The following is a 13,784-nucleotide window of genomic DNA, read 5'->3' as shown; positions in this document are numbered from 1 at the left end:
TGTGCATTTTGTTGAATGTACATTGGAAATTACACCCAAGCTTAAATTTTACAGGTTGTTGATAAAGTCCGCTTTCCGTTTTCTACTTGGAATTCTGTGAAATTTGAACTTTGGGCTCTAGGTCAATTATCATAAGCCCCAGATGGTCAAAAAGTGACCGTCAGTAGTGCTGCGATTCCCCTGAACACGCTGGGCGTGCACTGGTGCCCCTTTTATTTGGCCGTGTCCAGGAAAGGGGACGAAGCCTCACAATCTAGCTCAACCCGTCATCTTTATTAACCCTAAACCCACCCAAGCTGACACCCTGGTTACTTGTGCCGGGCCACGTAACACACAGAGTACTCCCACCCAAACACTACCCCTGTAGCTCCCTGTGGGGTTATGGTTAAAGACCCGCAATATAAAAATGTGTTCATATATCAACTCTTTTATCCTCACATACATGCATACCCACACAGACACCCCCACACATCAGCACATATGTACCTATTCATGCACACACTGTACACAACAGATGAATACCGCAACATAAACATTTACACAGGTTGTTAGATTTTTGTATTACGTACACAGCTATATTTCACACATACACATAAAATTTGAAAATCCACAACAAATTATGTTAGTACTGAAAATGAAGACATTTAGTGACATATTTTAAAGGGACCACAAATAACCAAACTATAATTTTACAGGCAATGAAATTTTCTGCCATTCCAAAACATCACTAACAATAATGAATGACAACTAGTAGGGAAATGAAACAATTTAACATCTTTTACTTTAAAAAAAAAGTAAAATTCAACATGCTCCACCCAATAATACATAAATACTTTAATAACAAACTTTATCCATTTACACCATGAACTAAATGGGCTATGAAGTTAGGCAGCTTGGTTACTAATTCTCTTTCAAATCAGCTTTGATATATTTTGCATAATATTATTGCTTTTTAGCCATACTGCATATACATGTAGCTTCCCTGATTCATGCTGCTGCTGTTATGTGCATATCAACATGCTGCCTTTGTGCGCATGCATGTGTACCTTTCTTTGACTTGACTACAGCCTTGTAATTAACTCAAAGCTAAAAATCTTCCATTTCAGTGAACTGAAACTACCTTAAATACTTCTCTTTTTTTACAACTACCAAGTAGCTGAAAGTTGAGTCGGCAGTGTGACAATAAATAGGAGCAAAGCTGCCATTTTTGACTAATAAATCATACATAAAACTGCAGATCAAAATAATAACTTATCATTTAAATAATGATTTATTTTCAATTTTATTTGTAACTTTTTTTACTTGCTAACTTAATGGCCCATTTACCAGTCAACTGTGCACATTTCTTTCAACAATTTTAGTCATTCTTGCAATGATATTCATCTAGTCTTTAGCCATTCTCACAATGATATAGCATCTTACATTACATTGTTTCAGGGAAGCAAGAGGGATGGAGATGAAGTGGGCTGTTTCATTTCAAATCCACACTCCCCCTGCCACAGATTTTGGAAATATGTTCCACTAGGAGAGCATAAGTTTCAATTGAAATTGAACACATTAGGCAGCCCCGTTTGAATTCCATACACCCACTGAGAAAGATTCAACCTGAATCTTCCACAGAGTGAGGGGGAGTTTCAAATAGAGTGGGCTAATGTGCTAATTCCATTTGACATTCATACTCCCCCTGTGGAAGATATTTCCAAAATTTTCCACATGGGGAGTGTGGACTTTTAAATGGATTAGGCCAATGTTTTCACTAGTTTTACTTTCAGTCATTTACAAGAATCTGGGGTAATACTGATCACAATGATTCCAGTTCATGTATGTAATGTTGCTCTGAAAATCTACTCATGTCAGGGACTTCATAGCCTTTGACTTCTAATTGTGATACTGAATGATGAAAGAAATGCTCTATGTAACTTTTTCACAAGTTATCAGAGATGTTTGGCACATGTTTTGCCACTTTAGCGCATACATTGCGTAAACACAGAAGTAGGGGTTATGAATGTCTGATTGAATCTTGTTGCAAAAAGCTTAATAAACAGGTGCGTAGCGGTAAGTGCTGAACCTTTCCTGGTAGCAATATTGTAGACAAAAGTGTACTTTGAAGGATTTAAAAATAATTGATTAATTAGAAATATCTCTAGATTCAAAGAGTTCAGGACTACCTTAGCCGATTCTTTTGACTGACACCAGCAATTTGAAAAAGAAAAGCTACTGCTAAGAACTGAAAGAATGCACCGGACCACAAAATTTTCTTCAACTTCAACTCCATGTATGATGTTGTCTATTTTTTGAGCATTTGTTTTTGCTATGAAATAACAATGCGCCATATAAATGCCATTTTAAATGTAAATATTTTAAATATGATGATTTTCTTAAAACTTTATTTCACATTTATTTATTTTTGACACACAAAATGTTGCTTCGAATATATTATTATTTTGAAATTAAGACATTATAAAGCTTAGAAAGTCACCTACAAAGATAAAGTCACAAGTCCCAAAGTGCATGGATTAATTTCACCCATGGTGAAAAATCATTGTAGACATTGCCCCATGGAATTCAGGCTAACAGTCTCATAATTATGCTACTGTAATTATGACAGGTTTCATTACTCTAACCCAGTCTATTAGAACTTGGCAATAACAATGGAAGGCTGTACAGTGTGCATTCATCCAGTCCTTATTTGGTACAAAAAAAAAGAAAGAACTATAAAGAATAAATAACTGGACTCACCCTTAGCTATATGTAGATGACCGTCACCCCATGAGACAAGAGAATTAGATAGTAGGTGTGAACTAGGTTTAGTGTGAGCTAGCTAGAATCCTGGCATCAGTGTACTCAAGCTAGGATGTGATGATGATGATGAGACGGCAAATGGGACTTGTTGTTGATGTTGTTGTTTTGCGGGTTAACAAAAGCCATGTTATGTTATTAAGACTATATACATACAAGTAGGCTCAGTGACATAGCATTGTAAGTGATGGAAGGGTGCACAGAGATGACTTGGATATCAGTTAAAGATCCAAATCATCCAACCAAGGGTAGTTTGCAGTAACAAAGCAAAGCTTGTTATCCCAGTCGCTAATTCCCAAATCCTTTACAAATATCCAAACTCATCTAGTCTCCTCACATTGCCCTTTGCCCTTTGCAGAGATCCGCCATTTTGCTACCAAAATGAGGTTCTCCCTGCAAATGCATGCGCTAACACAGCAAGCACTTTGCGAAACAGTGAGATCGGAGAATATAGACCTTTCCAGGAAGACTTGTTGAACATGGACGGTTTCAGGAAGACTTGTATAACTTTTTCAACTGACACATTTCTGGCAATTTGAATGTATTCAACCATGCAATGGACGCTGCATTCAATACACTGCATCAAGAAAGAGCAACACGCTACATGATTGGTGGCTACATGATTGGTGGCTACATGATTGGTTTGAACAATCATACCACACCACTCTATGAATGTGCTGTCACCAATATGTGATTAGTTGGTCATGGTGTTTTTGTTTACTAATTTCCAAAGATTTCCGGTCAGCTTCTGAAAAGGTCTATGGCGCACGCTGAAAAGGTCTTTTGCGTTCGATGAACAAATCACACATGTGAATTATTAATGTTGCGCAAATTGATGTTGACAAAGCTTTGGTTTCTTTGTAAAGGATTTCATCCAATAGTACAAGTACAATAAAAGTTAAAATATTTGTGGTTTCCAACAGTTAAGCCACATAGTACCCTTTCAATCCAACAAGTTTTGTTTGTTGCAAACCATTATATGATTCATGCTATGTCCTTGAGTACGCCTACTGTATGATATGTTAGAACTGCACCAGGGGCTATAAACAGCCAGGAAATCACTATGAAGAAAGATGAAGGTGCATACTAGTTGGATCAGATCTTCTGTATATACCAGGTTTGAATATGATGACCAATACTAGGTCTATACTATGCTATGCTATGACATCAATGATTTGTGTCAGGTGCACGTGCATGTTAGTGCATTGTAAGCAGTGCAGCTATTGGGCCATTCCAGTTAAAAGCATATGCTCATGTATGGAACACATAATCACAGAAAGTGTGAATTTCAATTGGGTTTACCAGAATGAGTGATTCCATTTGAAATCTACACCCTTGTGTGGGAGATTAAGGTCCCATCTTCCATAGGATGGAATTCAACTGGAATAGACCATTAGATCTACCAAAAGTGACTCAAATTATGACAATATTGTTTATTTTATGTTCTAATATATGTACATAGATGTAATATCAAGAGACTTCTCAATGTGATTGGGATTGATCATACTATTGGTTTACTGTAATCCACTTGATATCATTGATACAAGGAAACAAATTTACAGCTTGATGATTCTTCTGTCGGTAGAGGGGAGGGGTTCAAAAGGCCTAATGACGTTTGTGAAACACCAGTTAAAATATTGGTCAAGTTGATCTTTTGGGGTTGGAATTTTTAATTTTTCACACTTACATTACAAGGAGGAAGGGAGAGAGGGGGAGAGGAGGTCAGCCTCCTAACAAAAGCACTTTCATTTATAGAACATCATCAAACTTTTGGGATGTTCCCCAATCAAAACTATGGTTCAATTAAATTAGAGTGATGAACCATGCTAAAAGGTCTTCCTTACGATCCCATAGCACTAAGGGACCGTTCACAAACACTTGTAAGGGGGGCATGATGCAAAAAGGGGGGCCCTGAAATTTTTTGACCCTCCTAAGGGAGGGCCCTGAAAAACAATTACCACACATTTTCCTGGAAAAATTGAGTTTATATGCTTTTCTATGGGGTTGACCCACAATTTTCATGTCAAAAAGGGGGGGCCTGAAATTTTTGAGGTCTGTAAAGGGGGCCCTGAAAAATTTTCGCGATGACATTTTTTGGCATCAGGTCCCCCCTTACAAGTGTTTGTGAACGGTCCCTAAGAAGTCCATATCATAAAGGGTTAAATCTAACACCATTCACCATTTGTGTATTATTGTGTGCAGCATTTATACACAAGCCTGCTTGTTAGCTAAGCATTTACATTCTTGCTTTAATTAATCAAGCTCTACAGCTACAAGTACAATGACTAGTAAATTCCAATTACTAATGAAACGAGAGGTAAGACTAAGGTCAAAGGTCAATACAACACTATACCCTAATCTACTAAGTTCTAATTTTCTGGAAATGCCTTACACTTAAAGGTGCAAGCATGCAAATGACGAAACATTTATTTCTGGTCAATTTCTTTACTTGTAGATTCATTTTTTATCCATGTATATTACATATATATTTTACTAGTGACGTGATCTGTGCAAACTGATGAGATTATAGACTTACCATATCCCATTCCTTGTAAGAAGAGTCTGAATGATTCACATAATTTGGCTGGTTGCTCCTCCAGAATCATACCTCCACAGTCGGACATTTTGATCCATGTTGAGTTGGCTGGATTTAGTCTACCATTCATCTCAACCTGTTGATATTGTTAATTGATAATTAATCCACATATTATAATCTTTTCTTCCAATGTCCTTAACAAATGTGAACTGCTCCCACGTAATGAGTGAAAAGCGGCAAGTAGGGAGTTTCGAGACATTCCAACTGTTGAGTTGATGATCTTTGTTTGAAGACACCTGTATTGGCAGTGGTATATATGTCCTTTGCGAATGACAGAATTGAATACAAAGTACAGCATATTATGTCACCATTCACAAAGGATATACCACTAACCATACAGGTGTCTTCAAACAAAGAAGAACAACTCAACAATTCTCGCGTTTCACAATACGATGCTGGGTCGAGGCCAAAATATGCAGTGCATCATGGGAAAGCGAGTCGACATCCAAAGCCCGCGTAATACGAATACAATACAGGAACATGCATCATTGTGGGTTTAAATGTCATTATAATGATGTTACATGTGAATGCACACTAAAACAACAATTTACAACTATAGTAGATTTATTTTCTATCTATTGATCACAGGGAATCCTTTGTGGAGCTGTTTTCAACATATTTATTATCACACTCGCATGAAAATTCAATAGCAGCTAGAACGGCAATGTCGACTCTGGAGTCGAAAATTTGACTGCCAAAATCAACCGCTGGCGGCGCATCGTATTGTGAAACGCGAGAATTGGAAAGTCTCGAAACCGCCAACTTGTGACAGTACGCTCTTTTCGTGGGAGCAGGTCACAAACGTTGTTTATGTAATGTGCACTTAACCTACCGCTGTCAAAATGCTTCAAGTACTTGATACTTCTATCTTAACCATGGTACAAATGACTAAACATTCAGTTTAGTAACTTTAGTACCGGTTTCTCAGCTCTGAAATCACAATTATTTCCTACCTGAATGCCATTACACTTAGGTGTACCACAGATGTAATGTAAGGCCGTACCCACAAGTAGACCAGCAACTTAAAAACCCCACACCCTAATAATCAGGAACACCTGGCTTCAACCATTTCACTAGCTGTTCTTACACATAAAACTTGTTGACAGTGTTCCAAAGAAAGCAGGCTCTCAGGCCAAAAGCCAGTAAAATGGATGCTACGCTAACTTCAATATAACTCTCTGACAGAATCTAAGAAAGTGTAACAAATGTGGACCAGTGTGACACCCAGGGTTGTAGCTACAGTGGGCGGTGTTGCATGGCGGCAGAGCCCACCACTCAGTTTTGGAGCTCACCACTCATCTGCAATTTTGGTCCAAAATTGCACACATTTACTGAATTAGTCAAGAATTTGATCAATTTTGACAACAAATTGTCAAATATGCAAGATTTTCAGCAAATACCACCCAGCACTAAAAATGTCCTAGGTACAACCCTGGACTAACACTAACATTTTACAATTTGAGTCTGGATCTATGAAAACTGATGACAGCCCATAGATTTCAATCCTTTAAAACTTAAGCTTATTTAGAACACTACTTATTGATATAATCCATCCAAAAAGCACTTGTTGTATGCTGTGATATTCTTCAGCCAAGTTACATTATCATGCTCTGAATAGTTCCATAGGTTTTCTCCTGGAAATTGGACCTGATAAATGTACAACTACTACGGCAATTTTCCTATGGGATTTTCTAAATTTTGAAATTGATTGGGGGAGGGGGCGCCCTCATCCTCCTATGACGCCAAGCCACTGGTCCCTATCATATGAAGTACTCACTGTATCATCAATATGTGGTGACGACCCTCCACCAATCAACATCACATCACATTTCAATGTTCTTGTATTCTTCAGTTTGGTTGGGTCCAGCTCTCTGTTGATTCTCATATCTGAACGTCTGTAACCACATCAAAATGATTGATAAACATGTATATTGGAAGAAAGTATAGGTTATGCAAATTATCAGTGTGGCCATATGTGTGACATTTATATTAGGAATATAAGCCTACAACTCAATGTAGTTCTTAATTACTCTTGTTCAGAGCTCTCGCAGAACTAAGCAAGTTATCACCGCTTTTCTGTGGTACTAGCCTCAGTGATCAAGAAAGCCGCAGTAACTTGTTTGGCTTATAATTGGCAAAAAATGAGACTCATATCATGTGTATTGATATAGAGTGATGTGCACACAGTTGGGTACAGCACTTAAGCTACAATCCTGGCTGAAAATGTTGCCACACCAAAGCATTAATTGGCCAACATTCTTCCCCGCTCCCCTATTGCAATGTTGATTTGGACAACATCGTCATCATTTCTATAGTCTCCCAACAATGAGGGATGGGTCAGGGAAGAGTGTAGCTGAATGTGCAAAACTATAACATACTTAGCTATAATAATTAATTTCAATAGGTTGATTTTGCCCATTTTGGTCTCTGCACAAATATTTTTAAATTAAAATTGTATTGTAAATAGTATTTAATTTTATCTTATCATACCTTGTTTATGAACTAAACACAGCCAAATTAAAAAGTCTCCAGTAGTTCCGCCCCCATTTAATCAGAGTCTGATGAGTTTATGGCAAGATAATTTGTATAATAATTTTCTATACACTTTCCTTCGAAGGTTGATACCAAATTTGATATCAAAAGTTTAATCATTGTGAGCATCGGAGCTGTTGTTTGGAAATTCGTGCAATTTCAAAAATTACAAATTACGAATTGACCACGCAAAAGTCAATGCATTGTATAAGCTTATTATGTGGCCTGAAGCAACCCGTACAGGAATCATTGTACACATGCCTGCGCACAATTGAAAGAGCGAGGTGTTTGATTTGCATTTTGACATGCATGGGTAAACCTTTAACCTGCCGGTCTATTCAGGCAACGTAATTCTTGGCACTCATGCTAGTTCCGCTACGTGATACAATTCCCTATTGTCATTTTTAAAATTGCACGAATTTCCAAACAAAGGTTCCTCTGCTCACGATGATTAAACTTTTGATATCAAATTTGGTATCAACCTTCGAAGGAAAGTGTATAGAAAATTGATTTTGATTTAAACTTTTGATCCAAACACAAGGAAATAATTCCTACCTCGGAATTTTCAGAGGTAGGAATTATTTCCTTGTGTTTGGATCAAAAGTTTAAATCAAAATCATGATTTATACCAACACAGATGAACTTTCATGAATGTATAGAAAATTGTTATAAAAATGATTTTGCCATAAACTCATCAGACTCTGAGTAAATGGGGATGGAGCTACTGGAGACTTTTTAATTTGGCTGTGTTTATGTATGCAACATGGCACCCTAGGAAAGCAGTGCCTTGCACTGATAGGGCTACCCTGAATAAAGAACGCTCAAATAATAATAGGAAGCCCACCCACTGAGGCACCTCTTCAGACCAGCGTCAGAGGGGATATGTCATTTCATCTCACTTGTTTTTTCTTTCCTATTGGGTAGAAAATATAGGTAGGCTTGGGGTAAAGCTAGTATATATATATATATATAAGGCAAATGGAACTGGTTTTGTTTCAAATACTAAGAAATCTCTCGGATATTCTGCATGATAGCAATGTCTTCATTGTTTCCCAATTTCTTCAATAAACGCACAACTGCCTCGTTGAAGCAATTGAAAACTCTAACATCTTGTTGGCAGAGTTTCATATTACTAAATGTTGCTGCTGTGGAATGGCATTAAAAATGAGAAACAATGGGACTGTTACATCTCAACAATAGGATTGTTACATCTCAACAATGGGCTATTCTAGTTGAAATCCATACATCCCTTATGAAAGACCTGACTCACAGAGAGTGTGAATTTCAAATGGGGTTACCTGAATGGATGACTCCAATTAAAATCTTCACCCACTGTGTGAGAGATTAAGGTCATGTCTTCCATAGGGGGTGTATGGATTTCAACTGGAATTACCACAATGTCATTCAATTGCATGTATACTTTGAAACAGAGATGAAAGTGTTTTTAATTGCATGCATTGATTCATTGACACCAATGCCTCAAGGGGAAAACACTATGCATTATGAAACATGATCTGATCTTGGAAGTTTCTATTCTTTTCTTTTCACTATTTGACATTATCTGTCTTTCCTAAACAAGATAAAAAGCTGTTTCATTACTGTTACTGTTTTGATTTTCAAATTTAATTTATGCGTAAGGCTGTTAATTCCTGTTAACTCAACATGCACCGTGTATAGTTTAGTTCACTTGTGTAATATTCACGGTGCACATGGTTGCTCAGGAAAACACACTTTTTCCAATGGTATTAAAATCTCCATATTGATGTAGAATTCCACGAGGCTTTTAATTACAATATTCTCCGTTTAAATGGATTAAAGCTCTTTACCAAGCTACTCTCTAAACATGGCAACTAATAAATTGAATTTGTCTGCCAGTCTGAGATACTCTACCAAAGTCTGTTCTCTTACCTGATGTATGAGTTGATGAATAAGGAAAGATTAAATGGATTGACGCTCTTCGCCAGGTACTCTCTGAACACGGTAACCAAGTCGTGGTTCGTTTCCATTGTTTCCTGATTACGGAACAAAAATAAGAACATTGGTTGATGATGGAGCGTTATCTAATGCGACAGTTTCAATCACGTTAGTTGATATCACACGTGAGAACAAGTTTACTGCAGAATTTCGTAAATTGGCAGAGAGAGATGCAATGGTGCAGTAATATTCTTGATTAAAATCAAATTTTGCGAGACTCATCATGAGTAACGTGGAAAAACATGGCAACTTGTTATTAAGTGTGGGATTTTGGTTTATAGTTTAACCTTTTCTATAGCAATATCACATTCAGAAATGGCATGACAGGGAAAGGCAAAGCATGAGGATAAAGCTATAAGTTCTTGTTCTCAAGAGGGAACTTGGCTTCAATTTTAGTTTACAAAATTGCTATCTGAAAAATTAAAAGATGACTTTATGTGACACAATCTGGTCCATGAGGGCCAAAGGTGGCAAATTGGAAATTGAGATAAAGGCAAAAATATGGAGTAAAAACACAATAAAATACATAAGAAAGTGGACATCACAAAACTTCATAACTTTAGAACCAAGTATGCTAGACCTTTGGGATTTTCAGCATATGACAGCCTTTCCTTATTATAAGGTATATATGGGGCTCTTCATGTTTGCATGTTTCAAAAGCGCTCGATAGTAAGCACATATGCTAACTATCAAGTTTTTATGGTATAATATATATTTTCATTACATGGGGTTCTTTATTTGTTGTCATCATTGGTGCACATAAAATTATGGTCTCTTATTCATATGCAATATTAGCATAAATACTAATTAAAAACTAAAATAATCTAAAAACAGTAGAACAATAAAAACTTACTCTTCCAAAGTAGTGCCAGAGCAGATATTCTTGTGTATAGCTGGTCATGCCTCTACCTCTAAGATAAAAGTTGGAAAGCTACAAAAACAAAAATGTCATTAGTATCACCTTGTTACTAAGAACAATTCCATTTTGTCCAGTTAGAAAAAAATGTTTAGTTGTTAAATTTCAAAATGGAAAAAAAAAGTTATTTTCTGTACAAAAAATACCTACCCTAATTTTGAAATCGCTTAAACACAGTTTCTTTTTCCAGAATGGTTGCAGTTTTTAATTATGATTTAAGGCTTTTAAAACAGTTCATACTTCTAAACTGGTTTAATATTAAAATGACTGAATGTGTATAGTAGTGAAATATCCCCATTCACATCTTATTAGTTTTCATTGGTAAGTTTATTATGCAATTTTCTAAAAATGAAAAGTTTTCCACATGTCTACAATGTACACATACCCCACTAAAGTTGTGGAGGTAAACCAACCAATTCTTCTTTATCTTGGCTTTAATGTAGATGCAATCAAATCGCGAATACCTTAGAATTGTGACTATGAATAATAAACTTTTATCAAATGTGAATTTGAATTGATCAAATAAAATGAAAGCATAACAATGGAAAAGACAGTATTGATCACATATATTCTGTGGCACAGATTATGTACAAAAACAATTTATGTGCCATGACATTTTAAAGAATAACAATTGATTTCGTAAAACCATGACATTGCTTAAAAACTACAACTTAAAAATAACAATGTATAAAAGGATTACAACAACACATGAAATATATAACTTACTTTTTGCTGGGCCCATTCTGTCCATGTTGATTGAGTGGATACACAGTTGACCAATACAAGACCCTCCACATATTCATGATGATTCAGCTGGTGAAAATACAATAAAATAAATTAATATCAATCATTTTTGACAGAAGAACCAATGGCATGCTGGGTCAATCCTTCAAGCTATTATTTTGTGTAGGCTAATCCTAAACCTAAGCAAACCCTTTGTGTAAGATTACATGAAGGAATAACCCAACATTGCGGCTGAAACCTTCAGTCTTCACCTGGGTTGTGATGCAAATGACCTTGAGTACCGGTAACTGCCGGTATAAATGATAATCGGCCAGGAATGTCCTTTATCATTATGTCCCGCCATGAGAAATTATGCCCGGACGCCTCCATGGTTGAGGGATGGTTGCTCAACAATGATTTTACTATACCCTTTACACAGTAATTGATGACCTACTCGTAACTTAAATTCAGATCCAGGATCTGTGCTTTAACCCAACCCTTACTCTTAAAAGAGTGTGTCCCAATCAACAGCCTCATCCATAATTCACACTTAATGTGCCCATCTTAATACTAATGATAGAGAGTTTGTCCGTCTGTCCGCGCGGACGCGCGCGTCGGCGGCGCGTGTGTAATTCGCACTACGCCATCATGCGCGTACTCGCCGCGTGTGTAATTCGCACTACGCCATCGCGCGAGTAAACGACGCAGAGCCACATACTTACGTCCCAGAGACCAGTGGACATGATAAAACGGAAAGGAAAAAGAAATGGAGGACAAAAAAGAACATGGACGGTTCACGGCTACGGGGTTTGTAGGTATATGGGTAATGGGTGTTGGGTAATTAGAGATAGGCCTATCACGAGAACCGCCCAACCCGAGAACCGCGAAATCTAGTTAGTACTAATATCACAATACACATGTGGATCACCCTTTAAATGAGATAACATTTCTCTCCCGAACTATAGCCAAAATAATAAATTCTCGATCATGAGAGGATGTACCTTCTGCGTCAGCGTACTTTTCATAGAATAACATGATCGCGCGACCTGCATGACCGAACCTTGACCTTGCCTAGCATTCTAGCAATGACCGTGTGATTGGTCAATTCTCAAAAGCTGTGTTTGTGCCGTAAGCGCCGGTATTTGCGTAGTACGCTCGATGCAAATAACTGTACCCAAGTTGGCTCTCATGATCGAGAATTAAGAATTTTGGCTATAGTAACACAGAGATATCATTTTCATGTAATTGAAATAGTCATGGTAGCATGCAGATCCTCATAAACTTGAGTTTTGGATCTTTTCACCTGGAAAGACTTTCTCAGCAAGAGTCAAAAACACTTTTCTTTTTTTTTGTCTGATAAAACATAGCTTGCATTTTATGATTTGTCATTTGGTGACACACATATTATGTCAAATTGTTTGATATCAAGTTGCCAAGCTATTTTCAAGTCGCATGTACTTTGACATACATATTACAACTTATAAATTCAAGAAGTGGGAAGACCTCAGGCAGAATCAATAACATGTAACAAAACCGAATATATGTATTTAGAGCTCAGACTTAAATACAGGCTTATGTAGAGTATGATTGAAGAAAGAAGATCGAAGATATTTGGGAACTACATGCCTTCAAACTATTATGAAAGCACAGAGAGCTATGATTGATTTGTATGGTAAAAACTGAAGAAATGCTCCAATTTCCAATTTTCTGGCATTTACACAATCTATTGTTACAAATGCTTTATCAATATTCCCCTCGAGTCAACCAAAATTAAAATCTGATATCACTGAATGATTATTTTTTTTCTCATTCTCACAATTGGGAGAGAAAGCAAGACAGAGAGAGAGGATTTGGGGTGTACGTGTGCACATTTTGTGTGTCTGTAGGGGTGCAGGTATTTGTAAAAACCTGCAAATGAGAATGCACACCTGAAAATAAGCGAGTAAACGAGGACACCCAGCAACCGATGCCGAGGACATCAGAAAAAAGGTCCTCGGTTAGACAGGAAAAAGTTGTAGGTCTTTGTTTGCAGGTCTTTAGAAGTAGGGGAGCGAACGTTAAAATTACATTACATTCCAAGCCTGGACGTTACTGCAACCGGGGACTATCCCTGGTTAGCTGAGATATATGCAACTGACTGCAAACTACCTAAAAATGCATTTTAGAGTGCATCTTCAATTGCTGATAGAAAAATCAGTCCCTGGCTGATAGGTTAAAATAAAAAAAATTGTGCAAAATTGTGTA

At 37.0% G+C, this 13,784-nt stretch overlaps 1 protein-coding gene across 3 annotated transcripts in view; it reads right to left on the bottom strand.

Moving 5' to 3' along the window:
* The window catches only part of LOC140135605 (protein NDRG3-like), a 102,308-nt gene that overhangs the window by 13,704 nt on the left and 74,820 nt on the right, over positions 1 to 13,784 (bottom strand). For all 3 annotated transcript variants that reach the window (XM_072157148.1, XM_072157149.1, XM_072157150.1), the window contains 5 exons: positions 11,544 to 11,630; positions 10,755 to 10,832; positions 9,836 to 9,939; positions 7,173 to 7,290; positions 5,336 to 5,471 (listed from right to left, as the gene is read on the bottom strand). In XM_072157148.1, the coding sequence (XP_072013249.1) occupies positions 5,336 to 5,471; positions 7,173 to 7,290; positions 9,836 to 9,939; positions 10,755 to 10,832; positions 11,544 to 11,630 (523 nt within the window). The remainder of the gene's footprint in view (positions 1 to 5,335; positions 5,472 to 7,172; positions 7,291 to 9,835; positions 9,940 to 10,754; positions 10,833 to 11,543; positions 11,631 to 13,784) is intronic.

The sequence above is a fragment of the Amphiura filiformis genome, chromosome 16, assembly GCF_039555335.1.
Source record: "Amphiura filiformis chromosome 16, Afil_fr2py, whole genome shotgun sequence".
In the NCBI taxonomy this organism is placed as follows: domain Eukaryota; kingdom Metazoa; phylum Echinodermata; class Ophiuroidea; order Amphilepidida; family Amphiuridae; genus Amphiura; species Amphiura filiformis.
This window is presented reverse-complemented; position numbering and strand designations above follow the sequence as displayed.